Source organism: Heterocephalus glaber, unplaced genomic scaffold, assembly GCF_053883595.1.
Source record: "Heterocephalus glaber isolate CG9 unplaced genomic scaffold, H.glaber_assembly_v1.0 deba00001452, whole genome shotgun sequence".
Taxonomy (NCBI): Eukaryota; Metazoa; Chordata; class Mammalia; order Rodentia; family Bathyergidae; genus Heterocephalus; species Heterocephalus glaber.
The window spans coordinates 13,927,014-13,944,977 of NW_028258302.1; the positions used below are offsets into that span (position 1 = coordinate 13,927,014).

Here is a 17,964-nt window from a genome sequence, read left to right on the forward strand (position 1 = left end):
AGGATCCTCTGGAAGAAGTTTGGCAGAACAGTTGTGTCTTAGCAAGCTCCCACTACATACTAGAGAGGACATTATCTGCTTTTACATGTGGAGTAGTGTTTAGTTCTTAGAATAATCTTGGAAGGTAGTAATTGTTTCTTGTGTTTTACACAGAAGTATTTAACCTTGGAAAGATAAGCAACTTTACCAAGGACACACAGCTAAGAAGTGGGAAAGGAGGATTCAAATTCAAACTCAGGGTTTTTTCAGTTTCTTCCCACTGACAGCCAACACTTACCAGTGCTCACTGACAACTTCCTTAATGACAGCCTCAACCTTGAGGCTCCAATTTCTTTGTGGGATTTTTCTTTTTTTTGCACTAGGGATCAATCCCGGGCCCTCACACATTCTAGGCAGTAAATATTTATTTACCATAAATATTGTGGAATATTTATGATAAAAAAAAAATCTTTCCAGGCCAAGTGTGGTGGTCCGCACTTGAGAGGCAAAGGCAGGAGCACCTCCATGAGTTTGAGGCCAGCCTGAACTATGAAGCAAGACCCTCTCTCTCTCAAAAAAAAAATCTTTTCAGCTACCCTAGCAAATCGCTATTAAACAATACAGTGACAGCTCTCACACTTCAGTAGTGTCTCTAGAAGTGCCACAATCAAATCGATGGTGCCTTCAAATCGAACGCACACCAGGGATGGGGGAAGACAAGAAGGCATAAAAAGCAAGAAATCTCAGGCTGGTGGTGTAGCTCAGTGGTAGAGTGCTTGTCTACCATGTGCAAGGCCTTGGGTTCTATCCCTAGCACCAAAAAAAGACAGAAAGAAATCTCAACCAAAGAAACTAAACAACAAAGACTTACCAATTCCTTCTTCAATTTTGTGTATTGTGTGAGTTTCTACTGCTACAACTGCCGTATTGTTCTCCGACCCAGGTTCATAAATCCTGTTGTAAAAGTGTCCATCGATAAACAAACTACATGAATCATGAGAAAATTAATATTCACAACATGGGGTTAAGAAATTTGTTTTAATCTATCTCAAAGGAATAAATAAATAAATACACTTTAAGCTGGGTATGGTGGCCCATGCCTTAATCCTAGCACTAGGGAGGCTGAGGCAGGCAGTCACTGCAAGTGTGAGGCCAGCATGCACTACAAAGTGAGTTCAAGGCCAGCCTGAATAACATAGTGAGATCCTGTCTCATAAAACAAACAAACAATAAATACACACATACATACACTTTAGAACTCTATCTTAATGTTTTAACTAGTTTCTCATTCTATGTATATATGTATGTATTTCTGTGGTACTGGGGATTGAACCATGGATCTTTGTACTGAGCTACATCCCCAGCCCTTTTTTATTTTGAGTCGGGGTCTTGCTAAGTTGCTCAGGCAGGACTCAACTTGCAATTCTCCTGGCTCAGCCTCCTGGAGTACTGGGATTATAGGTATAGACCATCACTCCTGGCTATTTTAACATCTTTTAAGTCATCATACCCAAATTATTGATATGAAAAAAGTCTACTAGGAAAAAAATAAGAGACACTATACCCACAGTAACCAGCAGTAAGCAAAAGTACCACTTAATGGAAGGTTATATAATGCAGAACACCTTAAAATGTCTCTAATGGGCTCAGACAATTTAGCGTGATATACTGGTGTCCTCTCTTTAATTTCTATAATAAAACCAATATGTTAATTCTTGCACCTCGTTACTTCAAAGCACTGCCTAAATAATCTTTGCATTGATGACATCCACCTCCCTGCTGACACCTACAGCACAGATTTCTCTTTTGAGAGCACCAAATCCTAACCACTAGACCACCAGAGAGCATCTGGACCTCTCTTAAATGTTACACCAGGACACAGCTAACTGCTGTGTAGATAAATATATCCAGATGTTCCATGAGACTATTAAGTTCATTATGTCTAAAATAATCAGTGGTGCCTCATAAGCGCAAGATCCCAAATTCAATCCTTGGTACCAAAATATAAATAAATAAATAAATAAATAAATAAATAAAATAATCGAATTATTATCATTAGGATTAAACAGAAGGGAGGAAAGAAGGGGTGGAGGGAGGGAGGCAGGGAAGGGAAAAGTGAAATTGTGGGGATAATTTAAAGTCAATCTACAGTTAATATGAAAGTATCATTTTATACAAAAAGTATCACCTTGGGCTGGGGATTTAGCTCAGTGGTTTCACTGCCTGCTGTGCAAGCCCAAGGACCCAAGTTCGATCAACAGTACCAAAAAAAAAAAGTATCACCTTATACAACCTGTCAGGTTCTATATGTACACATGGGGAGACAGTTACCAGTCTACTTTTGCTCTGTAGTTCAGGCTGGCCTTGAACTCACTATGTAGCCCAGGCTGACCTCAAACTCAGGTGATCCTCCAGCCTCAGCCTCCTGAGTGCTGGAATTATAGATGTGCGCCACCACCCCCCGGCCAGACTGTGTACTTTTGCTGCCTAATGTATTCCTGCAAACATGTACATAATGCATATGTAAAAGCTAAAAAAGACACGTAAGGGGAGTTCTGTATATTGAAAACTAAACATTTACATAAAATCTCTAACTTCTTGCCTTTTTTATAATCTTCAACATATGCCAAGAATTTTCCCTGTGTTCCTTGAGTGTTTCTTTCCTTCCCACCTGAACCCAAAGCCACTCAGGTTAAGCATGACCATGGCTCAACCCTGGCACCTGATATTACCCATCTTTGTCTCAAGTACATGAAACTTATGAGATGAGACCTATACAACTTATAACACTGCTTTTGTTCCCCCACTCCTTTTCATAAAATGAGGCTAAAATGAAATAAAATATTCAAATAATTAGATAATACAACTAGCGAAATCAACTGAGCATTATATTGGCCAGGCATAGTCATGCGTGTCTATAATCCCAGCACTCTGGGAGCCTCAGGCTAAAGGATGGCAAGTTCGGGCCCAGCCTGGGCAACTCAGAGACTCAGTGAGACCCCCATCTCCAAGTAAAATATAAAAAAATGGTGGGGATGTAGCTCAGTGTGAAGATCCTAGGTTCAATCCTTATTACTATGAAAACAAAAAGGCACTATCTCATAATCAGCAGTCCATGTATTAAACTCAGAGTAAACAGTGGCTTGAGGAGTAAAATATGCATTGGAAAAAGATGCCTAATATCTAAATATAACATAAAAGAAGAAATTAAAGCAGGGCATAGTGCTGCACACCTATAATCCCCTGCAGGTAGGGTTGAGGCAGGAAGATTAAAAGTTTTCGCCCAGCCTGGGCAGCTCAGCAATTTAACAAGACCCATCTCAAAATAAAAAGTATTGGGCATGCAGCTCAGTGTGAACACCTTGTGTTCAATCCACAGTAATACACAGTAATACACACACATACACACACACACACACACACATACACACATGAACCCACACATACCCTAAGGAGCTAGGAATGTACCTGAGTGGTAAAGTGTTTGTCTAGTATGGGCAAAGCCCTAGGTTTGACTTCCAGCACTGAAAAAAAACTAAGACTATCAATAGCATAAACATTTTGTCTTTTTCTACTAGGACAAATGTCAACTGGAACACTTTTTTTTTTTTAAACAACTGGAACACTTTAAGAAAGATAGAAGATGGTAATGCACACCTACAATCCCAGCACTCGGGGAGCCTGGGCAGGAAGACTGCAAGTTCCAGCACAGCCTGGGCAACTTAATGAGACTATGAAAGCAAAAACTAAAAAAGGGTTGGGAATAGAACTCAATCCGAAAGCTCTGAGTTCAATCTCCAATACCAGGAAAGGAGGGAGGGAGGGAAGGAAAGAAATAAAGAGAGAAAAAAGGACTCCATGAGAAAATAAGGCTAAGACTGGGGATTTAGCTCAGTGGTTCCGCCACCTGCCTTGCAAGCTCAAGGATGCAAGTTCAATCCCCAGTACCAAAAAAAAAAAACCAAAAAAACAAAAAACCAAGAAAATAAGGCTGCCAGTCTACAGCCATACCACCCTAAACATGCCCAATCCCGATCTCATCTGATCTTAGAAGCTAAACAGGGTCAGGCTTGGTTAGTACTCGGATGGGAAAGAAAATAAGGCTGCCAATAACTAAAGAACTTATCCTTTAATCTATTTCTTCCTTATATACCAAAAGGTAACAACTGCAAGTGTGTATATGTGTGCTTAATAAATAAAATTTCCACCAGGCGCAGTGGTGTTGACCTGTAATCCCAGCACCTGGGAGGCTGAGCAGGAGGATTACTGTGAGTTCCAGGCCAGCCTGAACTACACAGTGAGACTTTATCTCAAAAAACAAAAAATAGGGCTGGGGATTTAGCTCAGCGTTTCTGACGCCTGCCTCAAAAGTACAAGGTCCCAAGTTTGATCCCTGATACAAAAAAATAAAAATAAAAATAAACAAAAATAAATAAAATAAATCATTTAAATCAATGGAGGTGGAGGTCTATCATAGTGGTAGAGTGCTTGCTTAGGGTGTGAGGCCCTGGGTTCCATCCTTACCACCAAAAATAAAAATAAACAAACAAATTTTAAATCACTTCACTGAATTTATGTCAGAAATTGTTTATACTGGGCCTGGAGTGTAGCTCATGATAGAGTATATGCTTAGCAGGCACAAGGCCCTGAGTTCAATCCCCAGCACCAAAAAAGAAATTATTTACCTCAATTTTCCCTTATAGATCTTATATTTCCTTCATATTTAACAATATTCCAAATGTCAGGGGTGGAGGAGAAGGGAAAAAAATATAATTGAGATGGGTGATGTACATGCACCAATTCACCACAATGAATGTAATCATTATGTTCTGCAAACATGTACTAATCAAAATTTTTTAAAATTAACAAATGTCAGGGCCGGGGATTTAGCTCAGTGGTGCCACGTATGCCTCGAAAGCACAAGGTCCTGAGTTTGATCCCCAGTACCAAAAAAAAAAATTCATATCAACAAATAACTCAGTTACATTAAAACTAAAATGTCCTTGTCTTTTTGAGATATATACTAATGTATAAGGTTTCCTTCAAAAAAAATCACAAGTGGGAAGACACAGAGATGAAATAAGATTGACCATGTGTCAATAACTGTTAAAAGTGGGGGATCATTATAGTTTATAAATTTGTATGAATATTTGAAATTTGACATACTAAAAAGGTTTTAGGATGTATTTATTTATTTACGTAGTACCAGGGATTGAACCCAGGGTCACACATGCTAGACCAGCCCTTTTTATTATTTATTTATTTACAAGGCCTCACTACGTAGTTCAGGCTTGCTTGCTTTGAACTTATGTAGCCAAGCCGGCCTTCAGCTCTTTTTTCGGGGATCGAACCTGGGACCTTGTGAGGCAGGCAGCGGCACCACTGAGCTAAATTCCCGGCCCTGGCCTTCAACTCTTCACAATTCTCCTGCCTCAGCATTCCAAGTGCTGGAATTACAAGCATGTGCCACCATGCCCGGCTCTTTTTATTTTATTTTGAGATATGATCGTGATAAATTCCCCAGGTTTGCCTGAAACTTTCTTTTTTGTTATTGGTGTTTTGTTTTGTTTTTAGTTTTTTGAAACAAGGTCTTGCTTTGCAACTCAGACTGGCCTTGAACTGACTACTTAGCCCAGCCTGGCCTCAAACTTGTGGCAGTCCTCCTGTCTCAGCTTCCTGAATGCTGGGATGACAGGCATGCACTAGCATGCCTGACTAGCATTCTGTTTTTTATTTTTATGTATTTATTTATTTTGGTACGGGGGATCAAACTCGGGTCCTTGCGCTTGTGTAGCAGGCGGCAAAACCACTGAGCTAAATCCCCAGCCCTCGCATTCTGTTTTTTAAATTCACACAGCTGCCACTAAACTACACTCCCAGCACTATTCTAAATAGTCTTTAAACATTATCAAAAGAATCAACTGGGCGCATAGCTCAGTTGTAGAGTTTGTGCATAACATGCAAAAGGCCTTTGGGTTAATCTCCAGTGTAGAAAAAAAAATTACCAAGAGAAATGAACTCTTTCTCCAAAAATGTAAATAAAAGACATGACACATTACTTAGATTAAGATCAGAGTATGTGTTGGCCCAGGAACATTGCTAATCCTATGAAGAATCTTCTACATAGTGCCCAAAATAGAACTACCCCTTCTCTCTACAAATCTAATTTTTTTTTCATTAAGTTTATTCGCACATTTTAGGTATACAATACAGATACATTCATCATTGGGATCTTGTACCTTTACATGATGTATCTTGGTTCTTATTTTTTCCCCATTCCCCTGCCCAAATCTAATTCTTATTTATTCTTTAAGATCCCTTTTTAAATTTACTCTCTTAGTGCTGATAATACAGCTCATTGGTAGCATGTGCCTGCCACACACACCGTCCAGATTTGATCCCTAGCACCAAACAAATAAATAAGACCAGGCATGGTGGTGCACGCATTAAGGAGGCTAAGGCAGGAGGATCCCAGCCTGGGCTACATAGTGCGTTCAAGGGCAGCCTGAATTACACAGTGAGACCATGTCTCAAAATCAAAAATAAACAAAGATTTCTATCTCAACTTCCAGATTAAGGTCTTTTTTTTTTTTTGGTACTGGGGATTGAGCTGGGGTCCTTGCGCTTGCACAGCAGGTGGCGAAACCACTGAGCTAATTCCCCAGCCCTATCTCAACTTTCAAATTCACAGTGATCTTCTAAACTCCAAAGCACTTCACAACTATGCCAGCTCAGCACTTCTTAGATTCTGCCACGGAACCAATCACTTTATTTATGTATATGTATTTTAGGTTTTTATAACTAGACTGTAAACCTCACAGTGATGAGAACCTTTTGCTGTATTTCTTCCAACTTCCATCTTCATAATACAATGCATGTGTATATATTTTTCTTTTTGGGTATTAGGAGGGATTGAACCTAGGGCCTTTGCACTGAGCTACAGCCCTTTTGAAATTTCTTTTGAGATAGCATCTCACTAAGTTACTAAATTGTCCATGCTGGATTCAGGATACTTCTGCTTCTGTCTCCCAGAGTGCTGGGATTATAGGTGTGCACCAACATACAGAGTTTGATCTATACTTTTTGATAGACTAAGCTTGATAATTTGGCCATCCATGAGCTAAGAGAACTACAGTAGAAGGTTTTTTCATGTTTTGTTTGTTTGTATATTTATTTTAGAGGTGCTTTTGTAGTTGCCTTGCCCAATCTCCTCTAATTCTATCTACACTGCCTTTGGGAAACATGGACTGAGGTTCTGTGCTAAATAGTGTACATAATTAAGATACCATAGCCAGACACAGTGCGTACTCCTATAACCCTAGCACTCAGGAGGTTGAAGCAGGAGAATCACTTTAGCTACACAGGAAGTTCAAGAACAGCCTAAACTAGTTCAATCCCTGGTACCAAAAGAAAAAAAAAAAGAACAGCCTAAACTGCCTAGGGAGACCCTGTCTCAAAAAGAAAAAAAAAAGCTCACTTGGTGTTTCACTACTTCCCTGCTTGCTGCTTTCTGCCGGCTGTGAACTATTTCTCCTCTGCCACACTGCCCTGCCTAGGAGCACGCCAACTACGAACTGAACCTCTACAAACTGTGAGCTACTGTAAACCTTTCCTTCTTAAAAAAAAAAGATGTGAGAGCCACGTAACTTTCCCTAAGGAGCTCACAGTGGGGAGAAGGGGGGATACAAGGAAATAGGTAACTGCTGTAATAAGTGGTAAAATGACTAACACAAAAAACATTATCAAGATGAAAACTCAGCCACCTCTGACTGATGTTGAATGTTCCATTATGTATGCTAAGCAACCATAAAGTTAAAATTTCCCCACCCTTTAAACCTAAAATTTTTCAAAACACCCTAACCTCTAACCACTTACCCCTGCTGTACAGGTTGTAACTGCAAGATCACTTGGGTTTTAGTGTCTTCAGGGTTCTCCCCTTCATTTCCTTCAGTGGGTACCACAACGACATCTCCCACTGGGACACTCACTTCTGCATTAGCCATCTTTCACATGAAGTCAGGTAGCTGGGGCTGCTGCTAGAAACAAGGAACACGAGTAACTTCATTTGGTTTGAAAGACCGCAACCGTAGGCAAGGTATACCAGAGTAATAGCTACCAATTCCAACCGTACCCTGAAGATCATGGCCCTCAGAGAAGGATGGGAACTGTGAGGGGGCGGACATAGGCTCTAATCTTGTCAGAAACGCTTCTGCTATTGTAGGTTTTCTTGTATCTGTGATTCATGCCAGACCCAGCTCTGCCCACTCCTGAGAATCTACTCTGTGCCTCTCTTCTCAACTCAGTTTAGTAGCTTGGGAGCAACAATAATCAGAACATACACAACACAGAAACAGACCAGCACCACAAATCAGGACTTTAGTTTTCTTTTTTCTGGAGAACTGGTTTAGAGCACACCACTAGTTTTACCCAAGCAATAAGATCCTTGGAGGGTAAGAATCATGTATTTTCATTGCAACTAGCCATTATACCTCATCAAGTACAACGTACTCTTTCCTTTACAAATATCTTTATCCACTGACTGGCTGAACTGAGCTCTGTGGGAAGGGAAAGGTGACTTGTATTGCGTAGTTCTTCGATTTTTTTTTCCAATACTGGAGACTGAACAAAGGCCTTTTGCCCTGACCCATAGCCAGGTTCTGATAAGTCATGCAGGGCTGGTCTTGAACTTGTGACCCTTCTGTCTCAGCCTCCCAGAAAACTGGGATTACAGGCATGCCCAACACAGCTCCATTTGAGGAACTTAATACCTCACCTGACACTTCCCTTGCAGGGTCATTGAGGAATCCAATATCCACCACCACATGCTCCTTGATTTTAAAGTACATAACTCAAAGCCATTGTTCAATCCTTTTTTTGGTACTGGAGATCGAACTCGGGTCCTTGCACTTGCGCAGCAGGCGGCGAAACCACTGAGCTAAATCCCTGGCCTGTTCAATCTTGTTTTTAAGGTACTGGGGATTAAACACACGGCCTCCTGCACTCTAGGCAAGTTTTGTACCACAAGTTACCTCCCTTGTCCCAATCTTAATAAAAACCAAGAAAGTTGGGTCTGGGGATTCAGCTCAGTGGTTTCGCGGGCTGCTGCGCAAGCACAAGGACCCGAGTTCGATCCCCCGTACCAAAAAAAACCTAAGAAAGTCCCAAAATATTCTGCAGTTGTTAGTCTTCACAGTTGAAGAGTCATTTAAACCTGGAGTGGTGGCATATGCCTCTAATTCCAGCACTCAGGAGCCTGAGGCAAGAAGACTGCAGCACATTGTTGAGTTCAACCCCAGCCTAGACTATGCAGCAAGACCCTGTCTCAAAAAAGAAAATATAGATAAAAGTACTTTATTTACTGAAATACATGAAGATGACCAGAACTGTGCCTGAATAGAGACAACAGATCCAAGCTGAAATATGTAACTGGTGATCAAAGGACTTACACAATTCTCACCTCTCAGCTCTGCCACAGTATTTGTTTGCCTAATAAACACATACTTAAGCATGCTACTCAGAGTCTACCTCATTGGCCTCAAAATACCCTTCCAGAGTACACCTAAGAACTAGTATCACACCCCAGGAACGTTAAGCCCCAGCCATACCACCCACCCACTGCACTCTGAACATACACTTATATAATTTCAGGTTTCTGCGCCTCTGTCATTCCCTAAGTCCAAAACAACTTTCTCCTTTATTTCCTTCTCCCTTCAAGGCTCAGTTCAAAGCCCACTCCGTGAAGCCACATGGTCAAAGCATCTTCTTTTCCACATTCCCCCAACACTTGGTCTACAGGTCCCTCCTAGCATACACACTGTGCCCAGTATTGCCGCTAAATGAACATTTATCTCCACAGCTGCACACTATCTTCTGTGAAGACAAGTGGTGTCTTACCTAAATGTTTTTGTGCGTCCCACAACTCTGCTGGTCTTAGGCACTAAAATATGTCAGTCCAGTCAATTTGCTTGTATATGACCTAGTTATAATTCCTCATATCTGATTTCTGCACTTTATAATCCCACATCACATTTTTTCATTAATTCCACACCTCTATATTCAGCCTGTACAATGTCTTATACACACATTAAACTGTACCTCACAACCCCCCTCAAACCTGCTCCTGTATTTCCTATCTCAGTAAGTGGCACTTCTTCTATTTTTTGTTTCTTTCAGTGTTTTGAGACAGTCTTGCTATGTAGTTCAGGCTGGCTTTGAACTCACTATGTAGTCTAGGCTGGCCTCAAACTTGCATCGATCCTCCTGCCTCAGTATCTCGAGGGCTGAGATTACAGGCTTGAAACACCATGCCTGGCTCCTCCTACCCATTTTCACAAGCCAGAAAGTAAGAAGTTATTTTTGATTTCTCTCTTTCAATACCAAATCAACTACATATCCTATCCATTCTAATATATATATTTAAATCATCCTCCCATTCTCTATCTGTACTGCCATCATATCTAGGTCACCACACTGGTCCTAGTTCTTCCAGCTGCTTCTCATTATTCTAATTGCTGGTCTTGGTCTCCACCAATTCGTTCTCCACACAACAGCCAAAGTGATTCTACTAAAGGCCACAGGCCATTTTCCCACTTAAAAACCCTTTAGTGTAGTCCTGTTGCTATTAAAGTGCCAATACCTTCCTGTGGCTTGCGACAGCCTCAGAATCTGTCCTCGGTTCACCCTGCTAGCCTCCTTTCTCAGCTCTTCCCACACTGTGGGCTCCTACCATTAAATGTTTTCCAGTTTCCCAAGTATTTCCTCCCCTGAACCTTCACACTTGTTTCCTCCACCTTCTTTCCTGTCCTTATTGGTGAGTGCCTGCTCATCTTATTACTTATTTAAACATGACTTCCATGCGGCAAGGAATTTAGCTCAGTGGTGAAGTGCCTGCCTCCAAAGTGCAAGGTCCTGAGTTCCATCCCTGGTACCAAAAACCAAACCAAAACAAAACAAAACAAAAACAAAGTAAGAGTAAACTTCACTTTCATGAAGAGCCTTCTGTGACTTCCTTGACTAGGTCTGAACTTGTGTTCTCACTCCCTCTGCACTGGTAGTACCCCTGTCACAACCACCAAATCACTGTGTCAGCCCTTCCCCATCTGACTGTACATCCTAGGAAAGCAGTACTTTTTTTTTGGTGGTACTGGGGATTGAACCTATGGATTTCACACTGAGCTACATTGCTCGGGCCTTTAAAAAATTTTTTAAAAACAAGGTCTCACTAAATTTCGTAGCCTGGGGTGGAACTTGTGATGTCCTGCCTCAGCTTCCCAGAGTGCTGGAATTATAGACATGCCACACCCAGCTGTGACAGTCTCACTATATTGTCCAGGCTGGTCTTGAACTCCAAGGATCCTCCTGCCTAAGCCTCCTAAGTAGCTGCACAGCTACTGCTACAGCTGTGCACAGTAGGTGCACAGCTAAGGGCTGCTTTTCATATTCAGCAGCTTCTCCATGCCTACCACAGTGCCCAGCACATAGGAGTGTAATAATTGGGTTTCCAAATATCAGATACCTGTCTACAAAAGTACCTACCTTGGGCCAGGGATTTAGCTCAGTGGTGCCATCGCCTGCCTTGCAAGCACAAGGTCCTGAGTTTAATCCCTGAGGCAGGAGGATCTTGAGTTTGAGGCCACCCTAAACTACACAGTGAGTTCAAGGCCACCCTAAACTACATAGTGAGACCCTGTCTCCAAAAAACCAGAAGAAACTTGGAATATAGCAAGTATACCATGGTCGCACATGTATGTATTCCCAGTACTATGGGAGGCTGAGGCAGCAGGATCACAAATTTGAGCAAGGCCTGAGCAATTTAGCAAGACTATAGTATCTCAAAATAAAACATAAAAAACAGCTGGTGATGTAGCTCAATATGAAGGCCCTAGGTTCAATACCAAGTACCAAAAAAAGAAAAAAAAAGTATACAATAAATTTTTGTTCCCTGAATGACATCTTATCCTTAAAGACTTCTAATTTCCTAAATTAGGGTATATAAACTTGCTTAGGCATCTAAGCTAAGATGCATAGCATTTAGCCCATCATTATGAGCAGCTCAATAAATGATTCTCCTGCTTCAACCTCCTGACGGCTGGGATTATAGGTGTGTGCCAACACACCCAGCTCCAACAAATGTTTAGAGTCTACTCCACTTTATGCAGAGTCAGGTTCCTTGGATATGAAGGGATAACAGCAGCGTTTAGAGAAGAAAAAACAAAAACAAAAAAAGAGGAAAGAGAAACGTAACACTGTTGTATATTAGATGAACAATTCATTATGCATGGCCAGGGATTTAGCTCAGTGGTTCTGCCGCCTGCCTTGCAACCACAAGGACCTCAGTTCGATCCCCAGTACCAAAAAAAAAAAAAAAAAGAAAAGAAAAATTCATTATGCATTATAATACACAATCTGAACTTCTCCAAGTTAAAGGTTTAAAACTAGAAGAAAAAAAGAGACAGAATAAATACCTGGTTCATTTAGCTATATGAAACAGAACCAAATAATTAGGATCCTAAATCCAAAAAAGTCCAAAAAGTATGCATGGTAGATAGCACATGCCTGTGATCACAGCACTCTGGGAGGCTGAGGGAAGAGAATCACAAGTTCGAGCCTAGTCTGGGCAATTTAGTAACTTATCAACACTCTGTCTCAAAATAAAAAATTTTAAAAGGGCTAGAGATGTAACTCAGGGCAAAGGTCCTGGGTTCAATATCCATTACTGGAAAATGAGGGAAAAGAAAGAAAAAAGAAAAAAAAAAGGGGGCTGGGGATTTAGCTCAGTGGTTCCAGCACCTGCCTTGCAAGGCCAATGTCTGAGTTTGATCCTCGGTACCAAAAAAAAAAACCCCCCAAAATAAACAAATACTATTCCATTACTAGAAAAGCAGCCAGCACATCCCTCCCAGGTCCCAAGGTGTGGGAGGGGTCATATGAATTCCTAAGGTTTTTATCAAGAACTCACTCAACCACTTATTCAGAATGTCATAGGGGGGACTCGACCTTAGGCTAAAAGGTAAAGTTGAAATTATAAGTATCATTCTAATACTGCCTCTGTAACCCATTAATTTACCGAAGCTATTTTTTTTTTTTCATTTAAAGCATATTTTTGGGCTGGGGATTTAGCTCAGTGGTTCCGCCGCCTGCCTTGAAAGCACAAGGACCCGAGTTCCATCCCCAGTAACAGAAAAAAAAAAAAAAAAAAAAAAATCAAGCATATTTTTGTAGTAATAAAACCCATAAGCTTATCATATACTAAATACAAGTGGTTTTTTGGGAGGAGAGGGGTAGGGAGATAGGGTTCCATTATGTGTTCTGGCTGGCCTTGAAATAGCCTCAGGCTGGCTTCAAACTCAGGGTGATCCTCTTGCCTCAGCCTCCCAGAGTACTGGGATTACAGGCTGGGCCACCACCCCTAGCTAAATACTAGAGCTTTGAGTTTTTTATTATTTTTTTTAATTTAAAGCCTATTTAAAATTGAAAACCCGGAGCAGAAGTTGTAGCTTAGTGGTACAGCATTTGCCTTAGCATGTCTGAGGCCCTGGGTTCTAGCCCCAGCACTGGAAAAAAAATACCAGGCAAGATTATTACTCCAAAAACTTGCTTTAAATTAAAAAAATAATACCTTAGGTAAATTGATGGTTTATAGAAGCAGAAACAGATGGATGCTTCTAATTTCAACCTCTTAGCCTGAGACTGAGACCCCTCTATGATACTCAGAGTAAGTGGTTGACTGAGTTCTTGATGAATACCTTCCTCAACAGGAACTCATATTTTACTCTTGACCCTCCCACACCTTGGAACCTGAGAGGAATGTTCTGGGTGCTTCTCTAACCTCCCAAGACTATGGAAGATAATTATAATCATCCACAAAGTCTTCAATGTCTGTCAGAGACACAGGTCTGACTCTACATGGCAATTCATACATTCTTTAGAGAAGCAAGTTTGGGTTGAATCTCTCTCATTACCCTAAATACCATATTTCTGGTAACCTGAAACCAGATCCAAAAACCCCACTGGCTAAATGCAAGGTCACCTCTGAGCTGAGTGTAAACTGAAAAGTACCTCTTGTTTATAGCAACAAAAACTCCTGAGGCAAGTGAGTTGATCCTTTGGGTATTTCACAGAAGGGACCTTAGAATGTTTCTGTGAAATCACGCAACACTATCTTAGTATATGCACTGCCAAAGCGAGCCACAATGCTGTCTTAAACTCTGGGGATGCACATAAAGGAAATGTGGTATAGAGATTGAACTGAGAGCCTTCACACTTAACTACACACTAATACTTTATTTTTGAGACAGTGTCTCTATAAATCACTAAATTGCCCAGACTGGCAGGGCATGGTGGCACACTCCTGTAATCCCAGCACACAGGAGGTTGAGACAGCAAGATCACTTCAAGTTTGACGAGTTTGTGCCACATGAATTCAAGAGCAGCCTGAACTACACAGTAAGACCCAGTCTCCAAAACAAACAAAAAAACTAAGTTGCCCAGGCTAAGTTTAAACTTGTGACCCTCCCAAAGTGCTGGGATTACAGGTATGTGGCTCCACATCCAGCTGAAAATGACCACATTTATGTGAAAAGAATTATTGGGGGGCTAGGAGTATAGCTCAGTGGTAGACCACAGCCTCAGCATGTCTAGACCCTGGGTTTCACCCCTAGCACCAAAAAAAAAAATAGTAGTTATTTTCAAAAACAAGACATTTTGAAAGTAAGCACTTTACTGTTCACATAAACTGTCAGAAAACTAAATAAATAATATCTGATCTTGTCTGATTTTTTTTGAGACAGGGTCTCACTATGTAGTTCAGGGTTGTCTTGAACTCAGTGTAGCCCAGGCTGGCATCAAACTCAAAACAATCCTCCTGCCTCAGCCTCCAAAGTGCTGGGATTACAGGCATGCACCACCATCCCCTGGCAGTTAAATTCTTTTTTTTTTTTAGTTAAATTCATTTTTGTGTGTTCTGAAAACTCGTGGCAATAAAATATGGCAAGAAAGCACAAGCATCACATGATTGTAGGAATACTGGAATCGGTAGTTGAAAACTATTGGATATTCTGAAATTTTCTAACCCCAGAATATACTCATTCAACATTCTATTGTAACTTTTTTGTTTTGTTTTCTTTTGTTTTTTGAGGCAGGGTCTCACTATATATTTCAGGCTGCCCTTTAACTATGTAACCCAGTCTGGACTTGAACTCGAAGCAAACCTCCTGCCTCAGCCTCCAGTGCCACCATACCCAATGTCTTCTGCAACTTTTAAACCTTATAGTAAGAAATTTGGAAGTTGAGTCTTTATTAAGACCAAAAGTCTTTACATTCTTTATTCCTGATAAAAAAAATTTTTTTCTGGCATCAGGGATTGAACTCGGGACCTTTGGATTTTGAGGGAGGTGGCGGAACCACTGAGCTAAATCCTGGGCCCCTCCTGATACATTTAGTAGGTGATCGGCGTACTACCAGATGTCACAAGGCCAAAAGGCAGATTACACAGAACCAACCACCACGAGGGAAATATCCAGAGCAAATGAAGTTCTGGACAAGTCACAGATAAGTGGGCACTATACCTTAAGTATCTGGGGAAGCAATGTGAGTTCTTTGGAGAGTCATCCCACTAGAGTTCAGGGACCAAAACAGGGCCCAAATTAACCCAATGAAGAGAAGTTAAACATTCAATATGTTTGCTGAAGGGGCTGTGGATGTAGCTCACTGGTAGAGTGTGAGGCCCTGGGTTCAATACCCAGCACTACCAAATAAAAAGTGTCTGCTTAAGTAAATAAAAATGACAAGTCACCATCACTTAAGTCAGTAGACAACAAATATACAGAACTACCACGTATATGCCTGACATGTCAGAAGGGACAGTCCAATCACTGCATGAAAAAGTCCCACAAAGAGGGAAGGGCAGAAGGACATGTAGTTAACCTCTACTTCTTGGCTCTCCTAAATAGACACCATTCAAAGCCTCTTTTGTGTCTGTTGCAGTTATCTGAGATTTCTCTTATTTTGAGAGAATCCTTCTGATTCCTAGGTCAAGTCTGCAGGATTTCTCTCCTAGACCCTCATTAAGGCTTTGCCCTCATCTCTCCTGCTCAATTAGATGACATCTGGCCAACTAATTCCCCTCATCTCAGAAAGCAGAAAGCTCTCATCTTTTCCCCCCTCACTTATCTTAGGTTTCCTCACCCCGACAGGACCACCCTGCTCACTACCTGTGCATGGGTGAGCACAATCTTCCCGTCCCTCTCAGGTGGACCCGCTCATTCCCACTTTGGGAGGCTCCAGGTGTCTTAGGGCTGCCCTCTCTGCGGTAAGCCCGGGGCTGCTCTTTCCCTTGGAGCTTCCTCCTTGTCCCCTGGCCCTCGGAAAGGACCCGGCTCCTTCCTCCTCGGCTAAATGACCCGGCCTCCAGAGCGCCCCTCCGAAGGGGGATGGACCCTCCCTTCCTCCGCGGAGCCTCTCTCTGCGATCGCTGCCGCCCAACGCTCCGATGGTTTCCTACGGCGGCCTCCGGGCTGCATGCACCGCTGCCCCCTCCCCGGCGGCACCCGGGTCACTCCCAGCTCTGCGCGGAAGCGCCGGGGCTCCCGGACTCCTCCCGTCACCCCGGGCTCCTCAGGCCCATCGCCGGGGTCCCGGGCGCCCGGACGACTAGGTCCGGAATCGCACTGGCCGATCGGCCGAGGACTTCCGGGCCCCCCGCTCCCAGGGCGCGGGGCCCCCCCACTGCCGGGCTCGCCCGCCCCGCCGGCCTCTGTCCGGGACCCGAGCCCAGGCGGCGCGGACGGCCGCGCTGGGGGCGGCCCGGCTGCTCGGGCGGACCCAGCGGCAGCGTCCCCCCACCCCCCCGCGGCGCCGCGACGTCCGCTCGCTCCCCGGCGGCGGCGGCACGCACAGGGCGTGGGGAGGCGCCCGCGGAGGCAGCAGCCCCCCGCCCCCTGCGCGCCCGCCCGCCCTCGCCGGCCGCCGCGCGGCCCCCGCGCCCGCCCCCCCGTCCCCACCCCACCCCGCGCCCGCGCGCCCACCCCTCCCCCTCCTCACCGTCTCCGTCGGGCGGGCGGGCGGCGAGCGGCCAGGGCGGGCGGGCGACGGAGCATGCGCAGAGGCCGCCACGGCTGCTATTTGCACCGCCGCCGCCAGGCCGGGCTTCAACACTTCCGGCTGCCGCCGCCGGCGAGCTGGCACCTTAAAGGGGACGCGTCTCTATTTGCCCGTCCCGTGGAGGATAAACCTCAGCCGAAGTACTTGGTCCTTTTGTGAGCAGGGGTCTTCGGTCTGTGAAAGGCAGTGCCAGGAGGGTCGCTAGAGGCCCTAGTAACTCTTCTTCCCCCACTTTATAGATGAGGAAAATAAGGCCCAAATTAAAGAATGAGCTCTTCCACAGTCTGGGACCGAGCCAGGTTTCTCAACTCCTCTCGAGGACTCTACCCTTTTTACTCCCCCAATCCTGTTAGATGAAGTTTAGTTTATCAGAGTTTCAAGTTACCATCCAGTTATCAATTTGGAATCAGAAGATGTGTCTGAGCACACATCAGTAACTGGTCACGAGTCCTTTAGCAAGCACCATACAGCCCCTGACCTGTCCCTGCCCAGGCTTCCCTGCTTGAGAGGTTCTGGGTTCAAGTCTTGCCTTTGCTTATGGAATTTCAGCAACTACGGAGCAGTGTCCTTAGGGCCCTAAGCCTCTGCTTCCCAAAAGGCAGAATATTGTGCATGTTCAAATCAATGATTCTTGAAAAGTGCTTAGGAAAATTCCTGGGACTAGGAATAGTAATAGTAACTAATAAGTATACAGACTTTCTCAGCTGGGTGGGGTGGGGCACTCCTGTGATCCCAGCACTCCCAGCACTCAGCAGGCTGAGGCAGGAGGATTACAAGTTTGAGGCCAGCATGGGCTATGTAACATGGGCCTGTTTTAAAAAAAAAAAAAAGTGGGACAGGAATCAATATAATTAGATTTGGAGGGTGAGACACACTAATTATTGC

At 43.3% G+C, this 17,964-nt stretch overlaps 1 protein-coding gene across 14 annotated transcripts in view; it reads right to left on the bottom strand.

Moving 5' to 3' along the window:
- The window catches only part of Gmeb1 (glucocorticoid modulatory element binding protein 1), a 41,864-nt gene extending 24,745 nt beyond the window's left edge, over positions 1–17,119 (bottom strand). Inside the window, exons 1-4 of one of the 14 annotated variants that reach the window (XM_021263203.2) lie at positions 16,191–16,692; positions 15,546–15,592; positions 7,855–8,012; positions 851–963 (exon numbers count right to left, since the gene is read on the bottom strand). In XM_021263203.2, coding sequence (XP_021118862.1) covers positions 851–963; positions 7,855–7,982 — 241 coding nt within the window. In that variant the 5' untranslated portion in view covers positions 7,983–8,012; positions 15,546–15,592; positions 16,191–16,692. The other 13 variants (XM_004850775.4, XM_021263209.2, XM_013074386.3 and 10 more) reach the window with 13 other exon arrangements.
- Between the last annotated feature and the right edge of the window lie 845 nt (positions 17,120–17,964).